The following is a 20,544-nucleotide window of genomic DNA, read 5'->3' on the forward strand; positions in this document are numbered from 1 at the left end:
CTGCCTGCCACAGGCACTGTCCTCAGGATAGGACTGGGGGCTGCCAGGGATGGGTTGTTTTCAGCCAGGAGGAACCTGGGAGTTGGTAGGAGAAGAGGAAAAGGAGATGCCTGTTGTCATGACCCTGGCCCGGTGCCTGGGCGTCTTCCTTCCTACACGCGGTGGCTGTCCCTGCCAACATGAGACCTGCTCACCTCTACGCTGGCCTAGCCAGACGTCATCCTGTGCCTCTGTCCCCATGTCTCTAAGTCACCATGTCATAGGTTCTGACTCTTCCTCGGCTTGTAATTTCCCAAGGGAGGGCTGCCATCAGCCTTTCCTATTGATGCGGCTGGAGTAGGGCACACTTGTGTTCTCCACAAGCTTGTTCCTTCCACCGTCTTCGGTGGCTGAGGAAGAGGCTGTCTGGAACCCCTCTCTCTCCGTCTCCTCCAGCACTAGCAAGCTCCATCATTTCCTTTTACAACAGAGGTCTTGACCTGTCCCCTCTCACTGTCTCCACTTCCTCTCTCTTGGCCTCCTGAGCCCTCTGCCCACAGCTGCCCATCAGCTGGGTTCATTGTTCCCACAGTGGGGTCTTAGAAACCTCAGCCCCTCCTTAATATGCTTCTGTGTATAATCCTCCAGTGACAACCCAGATCACTCTGAGTAAAAGACCAAGTCCTAACCGTCCTATAAAGCCTGTGATCAGGCTTCCTTGGGGAACTGTTCCAGCTCACCAACCACCCCCCGCCCCCAGGCATGCTGGTTTCCTTCTGGTTCCTAAACATAACGCGTACATTCCCACCCTGAGCCTTTGCACCTGATCTTGGCTTTTCCCTGGATCCACATCCTCCACAAATGACCAGAATCCCCTCCCTCACTTCCTTCTCTCTACTCAAATGACCTCTTTCCAAGATGGCAGCCCTACACAGCATATTCTGTCCAATCGTGCTTGCTTTCCTTCTTAGCACACCCACTCCCCAACCAGCACTTGTTTGACTGATTGTCATCTGTCTCTTCCACGGAGTGTCAGCCTCGTGAGGTCAGAGGGAGTTTCTTCTTGGTCACTGTGATATCCCTGGAGCCCAGCATAGGTGCTTAGTAGATGCTTAGTAGACACATAATAGGTGCTCAGGAACCACGTGTCAATGGAGGAGATGAATTCTGGGGGGAGTCTAGGAGAGGGGTGGAGTGTGATATCCCGAATTCCAGTCCTTGTGTGTCATCACTGAATGTTAGTCCTTCCTAAGAGACGGTCTTTGTATCAGATCACTTCGTTTTCCGTAAACTTTAGAGGTCTGCCTATGACCTTCAGGACTTTTGTTCTGTCTGTCCTTTATTTCATACATCTCTTTAAATCAATTCACTTGACTGTTTTAAGTTATTTTAGAAAGAGAGAGAACGAGCAGCATGAGTGGGGGAGAGAAGCAGAGGGAGAGAGAGAGAGAGAGAGAGAGAGAGAGAGAGAGAATCTTAAGCAGGCTCCACCCTCAGCACAGAGCCTGATGCGGGACTTGATCTCACGAAACTGTGAGATCATGACCTGAACCAAAATCAAGAAAGAGTTGGATGCTTAAATTGACTGAGCTACCCAGGCACCCCCACTTGACTATTTTTTAAACAGCCTCATCCTAAGCTTTTGTTAAAAAACAGACGAAAAACAAAAAAACAACCCAATCACCAGTTTGGCGTGTCGCTTTCCTTTTGTTCCGATCCATGCCGAATGAAACATCAGTATTAATGTAGAAGTTGCTCCCCAACATGGCACTCGGGCGGCCCTTTGGGCAGCACAGGGTTACCGGAGTCCCTCATTATTGACACTGCTCTGCTCCTCGGGGCGAAGTCCTTAGGGGCCTTCCTATCAGCCCAGACCTGCCGGAGCCAGAGTCTGTCGTCAGAGGACAGGTGCGTCAGGGTGGGGTCCCTGCGTTGCGCAGGAGATCTGCTCGGAACTTCCCCCGTGGCTCCTGTGAAGTCCCCACGATTCTCTGCCTCATCCTCCGCCGCTCTCCGTCCTTCCTCTCGGCTCCCGGGATCTTGCCAAATATGTTCCCACTTGGGGGGCCTTCACACGCCTTGTTCCTGTGAGACTTTCCTGTCATCGGGACGCTTCCCCCGACCCCTGAGACCCCGAGGCACACTTCCGTCCCGGGCTCTAAAAGCCCCCCTTGCACTTCCCTTGGGAGCAGGCGTCATCGGTGGCAGTCGGGCATCACGTGTGAGGTCATTTGTTCAACGTCCTTCTCTCTACCGGACCAAGAGGGCTCCGGGAGGAAGGGGCTCGGGCTAGGCCTGGGGTCCGTCCCCTCCCCACTGCTCACAGCCCCGCGACCACCCACAGCCCCTTCTTGCTCCCGCAAGTGGACTCGCCATCCTAGCCGGAGGCGGCCTCATCACTTTCCCTCCCGACACGGTTTGGTTAGTCCCGCCTCTCAGCCTTGACTTTGGCCTCTGTGGTACCCTCTGCCTTCTTCAAAGAGCAGGGAGAACAGTCCGGCCCAGGGCCCGCGGCCCAATTGCGGCCCTGTCCTCCCCGCTCCCTCAGCACCTTCCGTCCCGTGAGCCCCCGTTGCTTCAAGATGGCGGAGCGCACAGTGGCGGGAGCCCGGCTCTGGGCTCAGGTTGGGGCTGTGCAGTCACCAGCTGGGGGACCTCAAGGACGTGATTTAACCTTCGTGCCTCGGCTCCCCTAGGCTCCCAAACATCGATGCCTCAGAATCACCCGGAGGACTCGTCAAAACACAGACTGCCGCCCCCTACCCCCGAGCTTTTAGTTCCTGCAGACTGACAAGGGGCCTTGAGAATGTGCCTTTCTAGGGGCGCCTGGGTGGCGCAGTCGGTTAAGCGTCCGACTTCAGCCAGGTCACCATCTCGCGGTCCGTGAGTTCGAGCCCCGCGTCGGGCTCTGGGCTGATGGCTCAGAGCCTGGAGCCTGTTTCCGATTCTGTGTCTCCCTCTCTCTCTGCCCCTCCCCCGTTCATGCTCTGTCTCTCTCTGTCCCAAAAATAAATAAACGTTGAGAATGTGCCTTTCTGACAGGTTCCCAGGGGACGCTTATGCCGCTGGTACAGGGACCATTGTGAGAGCCACTGTCCTACTTGTTAGGGAAGGTAAGTGGAGATCAATTAACCTCTTCACGTTCCCAACAGGGGTTATGGAAAACGAAGAACTGAGTCCAGGGCCTGGCCACTCCATTTCCTAGCCCTGGGACCCTGGGGAAATCACCTGGCTTCTCGGAGCCGCAGCGTTCTTACCTTCACAGGGTTGTCCTATCCCTTCCCACGATAGCCTGAGCTTCTTGACAGGGCTTGGTACACAGCTGGTGCCTAATTAATGTTTCTTGAACCAAATGAGTGGGGTGGGAGAGGCTGAAGCTACAGACTGTGGCACGAATGTGGGGGGAAGGCAGTCAAACCAACACAGGCTTACGAGACGGTAAGATCTGCGGTCACCCCGACCTGCGGTCACCCTGCCCAGCAGAGCACAGGAGGGAATGGGAGTGAGTGAAGGGGCCAGACTCAGCTCACAGCTGCCAGCCCCGAGTGGGAGCGGCTTCAGGGCAGTTGGCCTGGGCTCAGGGCTAGAATTCCTGGGCCCACGTTGCCACACGGGGCCTTGCAGAGGGCAAGGAGGGCCATGGTAGGCTCGCCTAGGGTGGATCAGAAATCATCAGGATCGGGGGGCCCGGGTGGCTCAGTCGGTTAAGTGTCCAAATCTCGGTTTCTGTTCAGGGCACCATATCGCAGTTCTGTGAGTTCGAGCCCCGTGTGGGGCTCTGTGCTGACAGTGCAGTGCCTGCTTGGGATTCTCTCTCTCCTCCCCCCCCACCCCTCCCCCACTCACAATGTCTCTCTCTCTCTCAACATAAATAAATAAAGTTTAAAAAGAAATTTTTAAAAGAGTCATCAGTATCTAGATAGGTATTTGGATTCAGGGCATTTATTTCATGTCCCTCTGTACAGGCCCTGGGGCCGGGTGTGGGGGCAGGAGACCAGGCAAGGGGCAGCAATAAATAACACGGACAGACAGACGGAGCTCCCCTCTGGACAGATGAGGTTAAAGGAGGTTAGAGAGGAGCCACAGTGCGGGGTGGGTGCTGGCAGGGTGGGGGCAGCTGGGAAGGAGGGGAGGCCGGGCCCCCAGGACCTCACCGTCACCTGCCCCATCCCTTTCCTGCCCCAGCCCTCACCGCTCTGGGGAGCAAGGGAGCCCATAGCCAGTAGGGGCCGGTGAGGGTCCCGAGGGAGGGGTGGCCACACGGGCTGCCCCCACCCCCTCACTTGACACGGATTTCAGCATACTCGGCCAGCTCCTCCGTCAGGGTGTAGCTGTCCTTGGTGGGCCGTTTTCCCAGGTCCGAGTGAGAATAGCTCAGGTCCAGCTCTGGGGGTTCCCCCCGAAGGCCCAGCAGCCTCCTCTCAGATCCCAGTCGCCTCTCGCTCTAGGAATAGAACCAGCCCGTTTAGGAGGCCCTCGTTCCGCCTTTTCCAGAGGCTGCGGTTACTTGCGCCTGCACGGCCCCAGAGTTGAGTCCCAAAGCCCCACGTGAACCTCCTTTCTCGTCCCACCCTGGGGCCTTCGCCCCCACAGGTGCCCTGACGCACAACCACCTCCTCCTTGCTGAGCCCGAAAGTCACCTACAAATTCAGTGTCTCCGGGAAGCCCTCTTCAACGTAGGGATTTGAGGGGCATGCAAGTCAACCCATAGCATCTGCCCAGATCAAAGCCACCTGGTCGGGATCCCACCTTTCCAAATATTTGCAAATGCCTGGCTCAGTGCGTCCTTCCCCTATGTGTGGGTCTGGTGAGGCTCCCCACCGCAGTCTGCGAGATCCTGCAGGTGTGACTTCGGCTTCCCTGTCGTGTGCCCCGTCCCCGCCCCCACCCGTTGGACACAGACACGGGACAGCGGCCACAGACAGAAGGGAGCAGCAACAGGACAGAATAGACGAGGCCAGGAGTGCCGGGCAGGGCCGGACTTGACCAGGAGCCGTCCTGGATGCCTGACGAGAACGCACACACATGCACGCCAACCCCACGGCCCGACAAGGGCCCAGAGGCGGGCACACTGAGGCCCCCGGAACCTACCTCCTGGGGCGCTCATTCCAGGGTAGAGACCTCTCTGGACTATTGGAGAAGGAAATGCAGTCACAGACCCGGGTGGGGAGGATGGGGGCTGCCCTCAGCGGAGCCCCTCGGCCCCCTTCACGGCCTCAGCCCGAGCGCCCTGCCCAGCCCAGGTGCAGCCAGCCCTCCTCACTTTCTCCCTGCCCCTTCTGAGGGGCCAGCCTCCCTGCTGCCCCTCGGCCCCCCAGGCTCTCCCAGACCCTCCGTGTCCCTGGCACCCAGGTACTCCAGCTAAGCTGGAGCCACAGGCCCTCACCTCATACTTCTCTGGTGCCCCAGAGATGCGGAAGTCGCTGCTGAACAGGACCGGGGGGTTGTCCCCCGCCGAGAAGCTGGGGCTCTCTGTCACGTTCTTTCTGCAGGGCAGGACATGTCAGCCCCAGGGGGAGTCCCAGGCCTCCCTCTCCCTTCCATTTCTGCACCCCATCCACCTTAGGAGTTTCACTCAAGGGACCCCAGAGTTGTTTCCAGCCTTCTCTCTGAGATGGGGCAGACAGCCTCTTCAGAATGACCAGCCTCTTCCTGTCCCCCACTGCCCATCCCTCCACCTGGTCCCTGCCACTTTTCAGGACCCCGGTCTGGCTTCTAGGGGTTCTTCCCTGGCCCCGTCACACCCTCTTGCTGCCAGGATGTGGTGCAGAAAGATTAGTCTGCTCTCAGGGGAGCTGACGTGCGTGTGCCACAAGGCAGAGAGAAACAGCACCGTTGTGGCAGGGGGGCGTGGTTTGGGGCCGGGAGTGTTTCTGTTGCCAGAAATGAGGTGTGGGATCGCCAGGGCCCTGGAACCACCTGGGGCCGACCCCATGGTTGCGAGCCAGGGGTAGCTGGCATTCCCCCATCACGCTGAGGCTTGCTCAGGAGGAGGAGGGCTCCTAGAGGGCAGGAGGCCATAGCAGAGAACGCAGGGGACAGGGACGCATCAGGGGAAAGTGCCCTCCCAGGCACCGGCGCGCCCTGAATGGTGGTGGCTCGTGTTGGCGGGAGTCTCTCTCCTCCATCCTTCGGAACATTCTCAGAGCAGAACTGCCCTCCCACACACAGACAGGGAGGCCTCCCTCGCCCCCCTCCCCCCGCCCCCCCGCAGCCTCTAACTGACCTCCCTACCTCCCTAGCCCGGGGAAGACTCCCCACGCCCAGATGAGCCCCGGCAGGCCACTCACTTTCTCCGCGTCTGGGTGATGTAGCAGACGATGGCGATTAGGATGGCAAAGGCGACCACGGCTCCCACGGGGCCGATCTTGGCCCACATCAGGCGGTCTGAGGACAGAAGACCCAGGCCCCCTCAGGGTTGCTGGTGGTAGTGAGGACACCCGGGTTCTTAGGAGCCAGGCTGGGGCAGAGGTGATAGTGAAAACATTTATACAGCTGGGGTGTCCTCGCCCTGACTGGCCTGGAGGGCTTAGCTGCCGGAGGGCCCAGGAGCGGACCCAGGAGAGCACAGGCAGACTCAGGACAGCCCCTCTGTATCACCCGGGAAGGGCACCCTTACCACCTGATCAAGCCGCGTGCTCGGTCGGCCTTGGGGAGGGCAGTGTGGATCCAAGAGGAGCCCCCTCCACCCCCGTGGCTCCCGGCCCCGGCCCGCACCACTCACGGGCTCCCTGGAAGGGCAGCTCCAGGCTCTTGGTGCCGTAGAGGTTGCGGGAGGTGCAGATGACCCGGGGCGGGGCCTGGGCCTGTCCCCGCAGCGTGAGGATGCTGGTGAGCAGGAGGCCGCTGCGCTCCGAGTACACGAACTCTCGCTCGGTCTCGTTCACGGTCACGTTGCGTGAGGGCAGCTCGAAGGCCACGGACGGTTCGGGGTTGGATTTCACCACGCACAGGCACTGCACCGTGTCCCGGGCCGCTGCACAGTGGGACTCCAGCAGGATCACAGGGGCGACTGCGGGGGCAAGAAAGACCAGGACTCAGGGGACCAGAGGCCCCCCAGAGGCTGAGGGCCAAGGAGAGCGGCGGCCGCGTCAGAGATGAGCTGTATTTCCCCCTTTGCAGAACCACTTGCACCCTCTCTTCGTTCACCTTGCAAAACACAAATGAGATCATGATGAACCCCCCTCCCCCATGTCACTTACAGTGACATCCAAATTCATTTCCGGGTCTTGCAAGGCCCCCGCAGGACCCAGCCGCACTAATCTTCTCTCGCCATGGCTCCTTCCCAGTCGCACCGGCCTCCTCGCTGTTTTTTAAAGTTCATGGAGCTTTTTCCCACCTCAGGGTCTTTGCGTTTCCCCCTCAGCCTGGAACACTTCCCTGACGTCGGCTGAACTCAGTCCCCTGCTCTGCTCAGATGACGACGCCTCTCTCTCCTACCACTCACGGAAACCGCACCTCACCTCCCTGACTATGCATTGCCGGCAAGTTTGGGTCTGCTCCCTGGCACTTACCCCTACCCATGTTAGATGATCAATTTGGCTGGTCTCTTACTTCCATCAGGACAGTCTCTCGCTTGGCCTCCACTCTGTCCCCACACTTAGACCGTGCCTTTCACGCAGCCGAGCTCTGTGAACACTGGCAGGAACTATAGATGCCCCTGCTGATCGCTAGAAACCCCTCGCATCCTGACCATCCCTCCCTTGGGGGCCCCCCACTGCCACTGGCACCGGCCCCCATCCTCCCCCCAAGATCATTGTGTTGAGCTTCCCGTTGCTGCCATTTGTATTACAAAAATGGGACTGGTCCGGTTTTTTTGTTGTTGTTTCTTTCATTTTCCAAAATATGATCTTATAATAGGATCTCAAATGTTGCTTTTTTAAAATTTAAATCCAAGTTAGTTAACTTGAATGTTGCTTTTTATTTTATTTTTTTATGTTTATTTATTTTTGAGAGACAGAGAGAGAGAGGGAGAGAGAGGCTGGAGGAGGAGTAGAGAGAGGGAGACAGAGGATCTGAAGCAGGCTCTGCATTGACAGCCCAGAGCCCGACACGGGGCTTGAACTCACAAACCGTGAGACCATGACCTGAGCCGAAGTCGGATGCTTAACTGACTGAGCCACCCAGGGGCCCCTGAATGTTGCCAAGTTCTTTTTCCCTCCTGAAGAATCCGGCACCAGAGTCCGCTCACTCTAGACTGAGCTCTGGGTCTCAGTCCCGACCAAAACCCGCTTACACGTGGGCAAAAGACTCTTCGCCCATCAATTCCCCCACTTAGTTTCAATTTCCAGGAAAAAAAAAAAAAAAAAAAAGCAAGTCACAGTGATGGACCAGGTGTCACGTGACCGGACTCAAACTAGAGATGATTCCAGCTGGAACCTCAATGTGTTCATGCATCTAAATCTAGTAAATTAAACACGTATGGCCCAAATTTTGCCCAGGCAGACAGGCACTGTGCTTGCCGCAGCGTTAACGAGTTAATACACCACAGGGTACATTAACAATGACAAACCTGAACTATCACATTTTTTAAAAAAACGTTTCATGCACGACTGCGCCGCTGTGCTCGACGCCAGCCTCCCGCCACTCTGCCCGTACGTGCTCAGCGTCTCCGCAGCTTTGCGGGCAGCCCGGGACGCCTAGAAAACCCTGACTGACCTTACGCAGACCCCAAGTTCCACAAAGAGCGGGGAGTTCTGGAAGCCCAGCCGGAAGCCCAGCTCTGCCCCAATCAGGCCATTCAGCCTCCCTGGGTCTCCAGGATGGAGTTTTCATCTGTGCAAACAGGAGTATTGGTCCTTATTCGAAAGGAGCTACGAGAACTCTGAAGGCGGGCTCACGAGCGCGATGCTCCCGAGGATTTAGGAGGAGATCAACAGAACCATCCCGGCAGAGGGAGCGTATGAGCAAAGCCTTGGTGGCAGGAAAGGCCGGGCGGGCATCCAGCCTGGAGTCCGAGGGAGAGATTAGCCGGAAGCGATGCCTCGGCCTTCCGGAGCACATGACATGTCAGGCGAGGGGCACTGTGGGGGGCTCACTAACCTCCACAGTCTTCACAACCTTCTCTGGGCTCAGCTACTGCCCTCATACCCAGTTTTCAGCGGAGGGGCGCAGCAAAGGTGGAGTCCCTTGGCCGGGACCATGCAGCAAGGTGGGGACAGAGCTGGGACGCCGACCAGCTCACACTTCAGTCTCCTTCTGTGAAACCGGGGTGAGGAACAGTCCCTCACCATCACGTGTTGTTGTGACACCAAAATAGGTCAATGTGTGCCGACGGCTCAGACTGGTCCCCGCCCACAAACACTCAGGGGAGGCGAGCACCGCCGGCGTGTCCCACGCCGAGCTGGCCCTGGGATCAGCAGGCCAGCGGGAAACCCCAGGAAACCCGCACTAGGAGCACCCGCCATTGTCAGTGAGCACGAAACCCCCGGTGCTACAGGACAAAGCCTTCGGGAACAGAAAGGGGCCTCGGGGAAGCCTAAAGGGCTCAGTAGGTGTGGTGGGGGCAGGTGGGGGGGGGGGCACAGCTGCTTCTCAACTCCAGCAGATTGAAGGCCTTCCACTCCCAATGTGTTTGTTATCAGAACGAGCCAGATTAAGCAAGTCCTTGGGTCCCCAGGGCTGTGGGGACGCGAAGCCGCCACGGGTTTGAGAGCAGAGGCAGACGAGAGTCCAGAAGGATCCTGGCTCTACACAACCTTCCTAGCTGCATGGTCTTGGGGGATGCTGACCTTGGTTTTCTCCTCCCTCAAAGAGGAGATGATGATAGCACATACGTGCTTCACAGGGTGGCCACAAAGGCTCAGCAAAGTAACACCGCGGAAGTTAGAATCCTGCCCAGAGCAGACCGTTCATGACCGCTGGCCACTCTTACTGCACAGGGGTCTGTGACTACAAACGTATGTGAGATGGGGTGGTGTGCACGTTCCGCGGCTTCCTTCAGATTCTCAGGGGGCTCTCCGCCTCTAAAACCTAAGATCCGCTGGCTTGGGGTGTGACAGGGAAAGGGGGCGTAGCAGCAGGAGGAAGCTGGGCCCAGGAGGGCAAGCGTGGAGAAAGCAGAGGACCCCACAACACGCGATCACCTCGGACGCTGCGGGCAGAGAATGTGCGCAGAGGTGAAAGGCCAGCCGAGCCTGTGTGGCCGCCCCTCTGCCACAGAAGGTGGCCCTCCAGAACTAATCTGTATCTACCACGTACTGATTGAGGATGGATTGTGCTCAGTGCCTTCCGGCAAACCTGTGTGGTGGGGACCACGGTAGGGGGAGTCACGGAGGCCAGGAGCGGAAAAGTCTGGAGACTAGTGTCAGAGGGCCAGGCCGGAGCTAAAAACGAAGCAGATGGAAATATGGAGATGACACTCCAGAGGTAGTCGCGGCAGGAGAGGGAGCGGAAACGTTGACTTGGGAGCCTCGGCCCTGAATGGCGGCCCCGTGCCAGGGTGGGGGTAGGGCTGTTGGTGGTGATGTCGGGAGAGGTGCTGCTTGCCAGTGGAATGAGGAGTTTCATTTCGAAGACAGTTAGCTTTCTATGTGCATCCACCCCACCTCTCTGGCTACACTGTATCTGATAATAAAGCTTGGTGCCCTCTTGGTCCCCTCCCCCACATCCCACAGAGCCACGCTGCCCTTTGCACAGCACAACTGTCTGATCAATGTATTCTGATGTAATAACAGAGGATGAAGTCAACTATGGCAGGACGGAAAAGTGGAGCCAGTCTGCCTGGATTTGCACCGTTTTCTGGCTGTGTGACTTTGGGGAAGTGGCATAACCTCTCTGGGCTTCAGTTTGCTTCTCCAGAAACTGGAGACAGGACTAGAACCTCCCTCATGGGAATGTCATGTGGATGAAACGAGCGGATCCCTGTACAGAGCTTCCAGCAACGCCTGGTACCCAGCAATGCAACACAGGGGTCAGAGGCCGTGATTACTGTTGAACGCAAAAGGCCACACGATCCAGAAATCTCTTTGGTGACAAGCACGCCCCAGGATGTGAGAACACAGTACTCTCAGGGGGGACTTTTAATTTCTTGCTGTGGATTCGGCTTCCCTACCTTCCCCATTCTCACCTGCTGGTGCAAAGCTGACCCCGGGTTGGGAGGCACGGATGCTTTCCAGTAATCCAGGTACCCCCACCGAACCATCCACCAAGGCAGGGAAGGTGAAGGAGGTCAAGTCCAGCCGGAAGTCAAGATCAAGTCAGCAGGGGAAGGGGGGGGGGGCGGGTACTCACACTCCACGGATAGGTTGAAGGTGGTGGCCCTCTGGCCGTACTGGTTCTCAGCCACACACCAGTACTCTCCGTCATCCTCAGGCGTGACGGCAGGTAGTTCCAGCTGCAGCTCGCTCTCGTAGATGACCGTGGCCAGAATCTGCTTCTCCTTGAAGATGGTGAGAATAGGATCCGGGTTGCTCTGTGTGGAGCACAAGATGGAGACCGTCTCCCCCTCCACGGCCACCATTGTCCCGTTCACCATCGGCTTCCGGGGTGCATCTGGGGGGCAGGACAGGGGGCCGATGGTCAGAAGCCAAGGGTGCCTCTTCTGCCAGCCAACTCCCAGCCCCAACGTGACCCCATCCACCCTGACCTGAGCGCACCAGCTCAGGGTGGCTCGGGTGACCCCTGTCCTGGTTTGTCCTGTTTGCATCAACACGGGCTCTGCAGCCAGAGTACTTGTGTTTGAACCTCAGCTCTGCCCCTTCCCAGCTGTGAGTGGACCCATCTCCTAACATCTCCAAGCCTCTGGAAAAGGAGCTTAATGAGAGTCCCAACCTCGCAGGAGCCACTGGGAACCTAAGTGGCAGGCACTCCTGTAACCTGAACAAGGGAAAATGAAGATTTCCAACCACGTGAGTAGACCCTATGTAAGTAAATAAACATATAGGAGGCAAGATGGGGATAACTGCTTTGGAGAAAAATTAATGTAATGGGAAATCAGGGAGTTACAGTTTTAACTGGGATGGTGAGGGAGGGCCTCCCTGGGTCTAGAAGAGGTAGGTCAGAGCCAGCCGTGGGGATGCCTGGGGGCAGAGTATTTGTGTGAAGCACTCTGAGTAAATCTTGGCTGTAGCTGTCATTATTATTATCCACAGCCCTGGGCATGTTGCCTCAATAAATATTTGTGAATGAATGAATGACCTCTCCTTGGTTCCTAACAAAGAACCTCATCTGACCAGCCCCTCCCCATGGACTCCACAATACACACGGTGTAGGCAAGGGGCTGGGTGAGGTCGGGGATCCCCTCATCCCTCCCACTAGAACTGCAATGGGGCTCATCTTGAAATGCAGATTTCCAGGGCCAAGATCTACTCCCAGAGCAGCCAAGGCTGTGGGCAGGAAGCTGAGTTTAACAGGCTTCCCCGGGGGGCGGGGCTCCATCTGTCCCCCACCTTGTCCCAGGGATGAGAGTGGTCACAGTAGGTGTTCGCCAGATACTTTGGGAAGCAGGCGGGAACGCCTCGACCTGATGCCCTCCTCTCCATCTCCACCTCCACCTTGTTTATGGCCTGGAGGGGGCCAGGCCCGGCCCCCCGACTCCAGCGGCCCTGCGGCCCTGCGTGAGGCCGGTTTCCCCTAACCTCTCTGCCCCCGGGGCCGGTGCTGGCGCGTGCAGGAGACTCACACATGACGCTGAGCCCCACGGTGCGGTTCTCCTGGCCATAGGCGTTCTCTGCCAGGCAGGCGTAGACGCCGTCCTCCGCGGGGGTCACCTCTTCCAGATCCAGGAACAGGCTCTCGGCCACGGCTTCCCGGAGCACCGTGCCGTCCCGCATCCACGTCAGCAGCGGCAGCGGGTTGCTGTCAGCCCCACAGAGCAGGCTGACATGCGAGCCCTCGATGGCCTCCACCGAGGCATTCATCTCCACGATCACCGGGGGGTCTGAGGCCGGGGACACAGTGTGGGGTCAGGGGGCTGGGGCCGCAGACCCCACCCCCGGCCCTGACCACCCCCCCCCCCCCGCCCCAGCCCCGCCCCCAGGCTCACACTTGACGTCCAGGCTGGCGTAGCCCTCGAACTGCAGAGTGGTGTTGGGGAAGGAGGCCTGGCAGCCCAGCCGGTGGCCGTTGGCCTCCCTAGTGGGCACGAAGTGTAGCAGCGACACCTGCACCCACGTGCCCTCGTCCTCGCGCAGCCGACCCAGCACGGTGGGCTCCCCCAGCCCTTCGTGGCCCAGCCAGCTCAGCTCCGGGCGCAGCTCTGGGCAGTTGTCAGGCACCACGCAGCTGACCTCGACTTCCGCGCCTGCCACCACCTCCGGGGGGACCACGATGTTGGGGGTGTCTAGATGAGACAGGGGTGGTGGGGGCCGGGGCAGGAGGGAGGGCTGAGGAGGCAGCATCGGGCCACGGGCCACCTCTACCTTGTCCCGCTTCATTCTCGGTACCTGGTTGCCTCCCCATCCTTGGAGACGGAATTCCCTACGACCCTCTCTCCTCCCGGTTACCTGTCACCCAGAGGTCCTCCACAATGAACCACAGGTGTGCAATAATGAAAAGAATGCTATAATGTCCTGAGTACATGACACCAGTTTGACTTGCCAGTCCTCCCAGCCATGCTAGTTAAGTGAGTAATATTAGTTTGCTGATTTTTGAGATGAGGAATTCTACTGAGACCACAGCTAGTGTGGAGTGAAACTGAACTTCAGACCCTGTCACTCTGGCTTCATAATCTATGCTCCGGCTATGACATTGTATCCCCTAAGAAACTTCTCTCTGGGTGGCTCAGTCCATTAAGCATCTGACTTCAGCTCAGGTCATGATCTCCCCGTTCGTGGGTTCCAGCCCTGCGTCGGGCTCTGTGTTGACAGCTCAGAGCCTGGAGCCTGCTTGGGATTCTGTCTCCCTCTCTCTGACCCTCTCCCACTCCCACTCTGTCTCTCTCTCAAAAATAAATAATAAACATAAAAAAAAAAAAACCCTTCTCTCCTTTCCCGTGTTTTCTTTGGTTTATTTTCCGTGTGTGCGTCTGTGTGTGTTGTATGTCCTGCAGGTGTGTCCGTGTCTGGCTGTGCCAGTGGGGTCTCTTTCTGCATCACGGCTGTGATCTGGCTCATTTAGCTCCGTGCTGATGGGAAATCCGAATCTAAGGGCTCCATGCTACAGGGCCTCTCAGACATTAGGCAGCGTGCCCTACTCTGATTGCCAAATCTGGCCCAGAACTGCATTTTATTTGGCCTAAATTTAGGATTAAAAAAAAAAAAAAAAAATCTGAATCAGCAGCCAATGTTTAGGAATCGGGAGATTACACGGAAAAAACACACAGTTCTGGTTTCTCTTACAATTCAGATCGTCTGGGAGCGGTATCTGTGCATTCTCCCGGATCACCAGCTACCCAGAGCAGGGTCCCCTGTGCCAGGCGCTGCTCTGAGCACCCATAACTCTTCACTCGTTGAGCTCTAAGTGCTGTTGCCATCCCCGTCTTACAGAAGAGGAAAGCACAGCCCAGAGAAGTTAAGTAATTTGCCCCCCGTCACCCAGCTGACACAGGGATCCATCCAGAGGCCTCACCCCGAACCCCTGGGCCCCGCTGCTTTTCTCCGAGTTGTCTCCAGAAGAGGAAGAGTGCTCATATTCCTCTGACGGCAATAAGACTATCCGGGGCCTTAGTCTGCTGTCGTCCGCCTGGCCTGTGTGGGCGTTGGGGTTTGCACCCCTTCCCCCAGCCAGACCGAGAAGTCCCTGGACCTGCCAGCCCGGACCTCCCTGGAGAGGTCCCGGGGAAGACTTTGTGCACCGCCCCAGCCCGCAGCACCCGCGCACCCTCCGGGGACTCACTGATGATGTCCAGAACACTGTGCTCAGAGAAGGTGTACTGGTTGTAGCCCCCGAGGTCCCCGCGGAAGTAGTACTTGCCGCCCAGCTCCGGGCTGAGGCTGCTGAGCAGCAGGGTGCAGTTGCGCATGCCCAGGTCCCCCAGGAGGCGGCTGCGGCCCTGGAAGCTCTCGTGCACGACTTGGGTTCGAGACTTGAAGACCACGGGGGGGTAGTTTTTCGGGTAGGGGCTGTTGAAGTACCAGACGCCATGCACGACCGCCGGCCGCAGCTCGTCGGGGAAGTCGAAGCGGCAGGGGATGGAGACGCACGTACCCTCGAAGGCAGAGATGGACGAGGGCATCCAGGCACCCCAGTGACCCCCTCGGGAGGCTGCAGGCAAGCGGGACCACTGAGGCCGAGGGACACGTCCTCCCTGACTCCCCGCCCCCGCCCCCACTCCCGTCGCCTTCCACCGCCCTGAGGGCTCCAGGGGCCCACAGAGACAACGCCAGCCTGCTCAGGGCCCCAGGACCCCCAGCACCCCTACCTCGTACCTGAAATCATAATCCAAAACAGAGGCAGTGTCGTGAGGAATATCATTTTGTACGGCAAGCGAGCAACAGCTGGAAAGGGGAGGTGGTGGTGAGGGTTGCTTCTATTAAGGCTTCAGGAAGGGGCCTGTTCAGGTGTTAGCTGCTGCTGGTATTATTATGGTCTGTAGTTGCAAACATTTCTATGGCATTGACCGCGTACGAGGCTTCAGCGCTTTACTCCGTGATATTAATTCATGTGATCTCTTTGAGGGAGGTGCGATTATAACCCACACTTTATAGCTGAGGTCCAGAGAGGTTAAGTAACCTGCCCAAGGCCACACAGCCCGGCAAGTGGCAGAGTTAGGATTCAAGCCCTGTCTGCCTAGCTCTGGGTCTGCAGACTTCACCACCGAACCGCCCTGATAATTAGCCTCCTTGTCCTCGTGCCCGTGGGCACCTCGAGAAAGTAAGGACAGAGCCAGGGCTGGGCCAGCGGCGGGAAGCGGGGGAAGCCAGGGGGAAAGAGAAGTTGGAACCCCGCCCCTCACCTCCGTCTCCCTGAGTTGGGAATGTCTTCGGGTCTCACTTGAAGCGGTCAGCCAGCCAACCTGGAACGAGAGTCAGACAAGTGTCCCCCTGCCACCCTCTTTCAGGGTCCGCTCTGAGTGGCGACCCGCCGTAAGGCTGCCCTTGTGGGCTCTGTGGCCTGTGGATGCTTGGGACCCTCCCACACGGCCCGGCAGCTACTCTGTGGCCACGGCCCACCCCAAGCTGTGATGGCAAAGAACTCTGGGGAGGAAAGGGGGAGCGGCAGAGCATTGGGGTGGGGGGGGGGAGGCAGGCAGGGTGGTGAGTAGGGTGAGGGAGCAGATGTCCCACGGCTGAGGCCTGGGGGTGGCAGGCAGGGACCTGGCCCATCAATGACTGGGTTTCACGGCATCAGCATTCCCGGCATGCCGCGGGAATTCCTGCCGCCCTCTCCCACCCCACAGACGGCCCCTGGTGTCCCCCACCCTCAACAGAGGCCAGGACCGGTTACAAAAGAGCCCTGTTCGCTCAGGGTGAGGGTGCCTCATCCCGGGGGGCTTCTCGGGTAGGTGGGATGGGAGAAGAGTCCGGCACTCCTGGCTGGGCTCTGAGCAGGACCAGGCGGGACCAGGGGTTGGGAGTCAGTGAGTCCCTGGCACCCGGCGGCTCTGTGGGTTGCCTCAGGGTCGAAGCCAAGGTTTCCAAGTGGCTGCCTTTCCTGGCCTCCACCGCCCTTCTTCCCACGGACACAGACGCATGCACAGTCAGACACATGCAAGGGCCGGTATGAAAAGTGACAGATCCAGACCCGACCAGAAGGAGCAGGCTCACACAGCGGGGACTCGGGCGCACCCCGGTCAGGGCCCTGCACCCGCAGACAGGCACCGAGACCCCCGCGCCCGCAGAACGCGCCGGCACACACACAGTCACAGAAGCATGCTGCATTGCCCCGCCTCGTGTCCGCTGCACGTGTCCACCTGGGCTGGCGTGGGCACGGCATTCAGGCACGCGCGTGGACCCGCCTGCGGGCCAGGCTCACAAAGACCCACAGACCTGCGCACACGATGAGGTGTGGCTGAGGACAGACCCGCCCAGACGCGCGCTGATGGCCACGTGGCTGATGCCACCGCTGCACATGCGACAGGAAGGCACAGGAGATAGACACAGGTGAGGCCCAGCCCCAGGCCCCGGGCCGACTTGTGAAACAAGCTTGTAGGCCACCTATTTTACACGGGGGGTAAAACTTGGTTCCTGGGGTGTGGGCCAGAAAAGTCTTAGAGGTTCCGATGCAGTGTGAGTCTCGAAAGGGCCGCAGTGCATAAACATGCATATGGTGTATCTGCTTGGTGGGAGTGGGATTAGGAAAACCAGGTCTACAATTTTTCCTTAGTGGGGTGTAACGAAAACAAGGCTGAGGAAGGCTGATGCAGATCCAGGCGGACCCAGGGGCAGCGTGTGTGTGCGTGCACGTGCACACACACACACACACACACACACACACACACGCACCTGTCAGGTGCCGGGTGCTAGAACTTGCTCGCTCACGGCCCACCGCCCTCACGCCCTCGCAGACAGCGGGATGCAGGTGTCTGATCTCCCGCCCATCCTTCTGTTCCTCATCCAGCCTCAGACACTCCCACCGCACCTTAGGAGCCCTCGGGCGGCCGTTCCTGCACAACGTCCACCGTGGGGATGCTGAGGGGGCCCTTTGTTCTTTCTCTCTGGTTTCTTCCCTAAGCCCGGTCACTGTCCCTGCTGCGGTCCCAGCCCCTCCCCAAAGCAGTTCTGACCCGCACCCTGCTCCAACCTAAACTGGCGGCAGTTGCCGGTGACCATCCACGGCCCGGAGCACCTGGCCTTGGCGCGTGCTTCTGGGCGCCCCTCGCCGCCCCCTCAGTCCCGGTCCTCTGCCCTCCACCTCATCGCTGGCCCCTCTTGGCGGCGGTACTCACTTGGATGCTCTTGCTTCTGCGCCCTCGGCTCCACCGGCCCAGCTCACAGTCCCCTGGCCTCCCAGGGTCCGGGCCCCCACTTGCCAGCCCGTCCCCTCCCCCCGGGTGCCAGGGGCCGCCTGCCTCCAGGGCCCAGCTCCTCCCTGCCCCCGAGGGAGGGGGGCACAAAGGGGCCCTTGTCACCACCGCTGGAACTGGGCAGCCTGACGCCTGGGTTCTACTAGCTCCTTCCTGGAGGGGACGGGGCGGGGGGGGGCAGCGGCCTCACTTGTCCCCCCTCCTCCATCACCCTGGTTCTGGGTCCCTGAGAGGGCCTTCTGATATCCCTGGAAGTCTCAGGCTAACAGGAGGCCTTGTCCTCAGTGTCTAGGGAACGTCCGTGGCAAGAACAGGTATAACCTCAGTCCCAAGAGGCCACAGAGGGTGTGAGCAGGAGCAGGCGGGACCTGCCCGCTCTTGGCTTCAGCGTCACCTCCACCCTCTCTTGAATCACTTCCCAGGGTCAGGTTGGGTGCCCACATCCTGGTCTGTCTTCCAGGCTCTTCTTGCTATCACAAATTACCGTATGGTTTGACTGTCTCCTCTCATGAGAACTTGGCCTCCAGAACGACGAGGGCTTTGCCTGCTTATTCCGTCTGTCCTGTTTGTAGAATGGCTCCTGGCACAGAGTTAAGCTTCCTAACCACAGAGCAGGTGCACGAATGTGTTGCTCAAATACCCAGCGGCACCTTCTGCCCGGAGACCTTTGCACTTACCTGTTCCTTCCTCCCGGACAGGTCTCCCCACCCCATCCCGCTCCCCACTCGGCCACTGGCCGCAGCCTGTGCCCTCTGTCGGCTCCCGGCTCGGACACCACTTCCTCTGGAAGCCTGCCCTGCCCGTCTCACCAAGCCGGGCCCCTCCATTCAAACGCTGCCCTGTCCTTCCAGAGCCCTCCGCACCCTTGCCCGCCGCGCTCTGGGTGCGCTCCTCCCGCGCCGGCACAGGAGCTCCCAGAGGGCAGGGTTTCTACCTGTCTGTCTAGTTCATCCTCTGTCCCATAGAACAGCGCCTGGTGCACAAAGGGGCTTATCGGGGGCTCTGTTTACTCTATGAGCTGGGTGAGGACCCTCTGTGTGCAGATTCCAGATTCCACAGCGATCCTCCTCCTTGGTCATGACCTCTGCAAGGTGCTTGTACGGGGAGGGACGGGCGGAGGGAGCTGGTGATGCTGCGATTAAGCGTAGTGATGGTTTGACCAGGAGCTGTTCAGTCACACTGGCGCATCCTCAGTCCTCATTCAGGCCAGAGCAGTTTGTGGGGAGAGGGGAGGTCCTTTCTCCCAAGGGAGAACTCGGCCAGGGTGGGGAGGGTGAGGGGCAGGGAAATCCCTCAGACCCAGGCGTGTGGAGTCAGAGAAAGCTGGATAGAGGGGGAGGGGGAGTCCCACCCCCACCTCAGGCTTCATGATGTCAGACTCTGCCCGTGCCTTTCCCAGACAGGGACAAAGGCCCATTGAGAGTGGGGTGGGGCTTGAACGCCTGGGTCCCGGAGAAGAGAGGGGCCCGGTGCCTGGGCTTCGGAGGGGGACACTGAGATCCTGGGCTACTCGTATGTCACAGCCTTCAGCCTCAACACCAACCCCGTTGGGGTCGCGTGCCTGTGCCGTTTGGGGGTTCAGCTCCTCTTTAGGCGTGCACCGGAGGCTGTCTCATGGGGCGGGTAGGATGCATAGGCAGGTGCCTCCACAGAGAGCCCTGGCCACTAGGCTGAGATCTGCAGTCCTGGGTCCCCAGGCCACAGGAGGGTGGGGCGCTGGGGAGCCTGAGAGTGTCTAAAGGGGGAGCCGCCGCTCTGATCCGGCCGAGCCTTCCAAACCAGGCAGGTGTGGTAGGGCTACTGTGACAGAGCACCGCATGCCGGGTGGCTCAAAAAACAGAAATTGATTGTCTCCCGGGGCTGGAGGCTGCAGTCTGACGTCAAGATGTTGGCAGGCTCGACCCTGGGCGCTGGGGGGAAGGATCTGCTCGAGGCTTCTCTCCTTGGCTCCTAGGTGACGGTCTTCATGTTCGCATGGCGTTCTTCCTGTGTACAGGCCTCTGTGTCCAAATCCCTGCTTTTCATAAGGACACTAGCCCTATTGGATTAGGGTCCACCCTACTGACCTCATTTTAACTTGATTATCTCTAAAGAGACCCTATTTCCAAATCGGGTCACAATCCTGGGACTTAGGACTTCAACATTTAAATGTGGGGGTGGGGGGGGTGGTGCCTGGGTGGCTCAGTCGGTTAAGTGTCCGACTTCGGCTCAGGTCATCATCTCGTGATTCGTGAGTTGGAGCCCTGAGTCGGGCTCTGTGCTGACAGCTCAGAACCTAGAGCCTGCTTCCCATTCTGTGCCTCCCTCTCTCTCTGCCCCTCCCACGCTTGCGCTCAGTTTCTCTCTCTCTCTCTCTCTCTCTCTCTCTCTCTCTCAAAAATAAATAAACATTAAAAAAAAATTAAATGTGGCGGGGGGTGGACACAGTTCAACTCATGACTCGTGAGCAGCTAAATCACCCGATGAACCGAAGCCTAGAGACGCTTCTCCTTTTTCAGAGGAGGAGGCGGGGTTTCCGTGGAGAGAAGACGCCTGTGAGATCCTGCAGCTAATGGGAGACTAAGCTGTCTACCTCACCTTCCTCTTCCCACCCTTCGGTCTCCATTCAGGGAAATCACTCCCAGAGGGCGAGCCTCTCACGGCTTCCAAGGCAGAAGGTAGAGGGTGGCGATGTACAGGACCGATCTGGCTCCCTGGCTGGATTTAGTTGGGCTCACAGA

At 58.7% G+C, this 20,544-nt stretch overlaps 1 protein-coding gene across 3 annotated transcripts; it reads right to left on the reverse strand.

The window, feature by feature from the left end:
• Nucleotides 1-3,905: 3,905 nt before the first annotated feature.
• Nucleotides 3,906-17,858, reverse strand: MAG (myelin associated glycoprotein). 3 transcript variants are annotated; one of them, XM_045441054.1, is made up of 12 exons: nucleotides 17,747-17,858; nucleotides 15,815-15,874; nucleotides 15,288-15,356; nucleotides 14,755-15,123; nucleotides 12,965-13,261; nucleotides 12,602-12,859; nucleotides 11,212-11,472; nucleotides 6,704-6,991; nucleotides 6,270-6,366; nucleotides 5,366-5,465; nucleotides 5,071-5,109; nucleotides 4,312-4,423 (listed from the first exon to the last, which is right to left on the reverse strand). In XM_045441054.1, the coding sequence occupies exons 3-11, from the start codon at nucleotides 15,331-15,333 to the stop codon at nucleotides 5,083-5,085; spliced, it is 1,743 nt and encodes a 580-aa protein (XP_045297010.1). In that variant the 5' UTR covers nucleotides 15,334-15,356; nucleotides 15,815-15,874; nucleotides 17,747-17,858; the 3' UTR covers nucleotides 4,312-4,423; nucleotides 5,071-5,082. The 3 variants fall into 3 exon arrangements, with proteins under 3 accessions (XP_045297008.1, XP_045297009.1, XP_045297010.1); XM_045441052.1 differs by lacking the exon at nucleotides 5,071-5,109 and having other exon boundaries at nucleotides 3,906-4,423; XM_045441053.1 differs by lacking the exons at nucleotides 5,071-5,109; nucleotides 17,747-17,858 and adding an exon at nucleotides 17,602-17,725 and having other exon boundaries at nucleotides 3,906-4,423.
• Nucleotides 17,859-20,544: the final 2,686 nt, after the last annotated feature.

This window comes from Leopardus geoffroyi, chromosome E2, assembly GCF_018350155.1.
Source record: "Leopardus geoffroyi isolate Oge1 chromosome E2, O.geoffroyi_Oge1_pat1.0, whole genome shotgun sequence".
NCBI lineage: Eukaryota > Metazoa > Chordata > Mammalia > Carnivora > Felidae > Leopardus > Leopardus geoffroyi.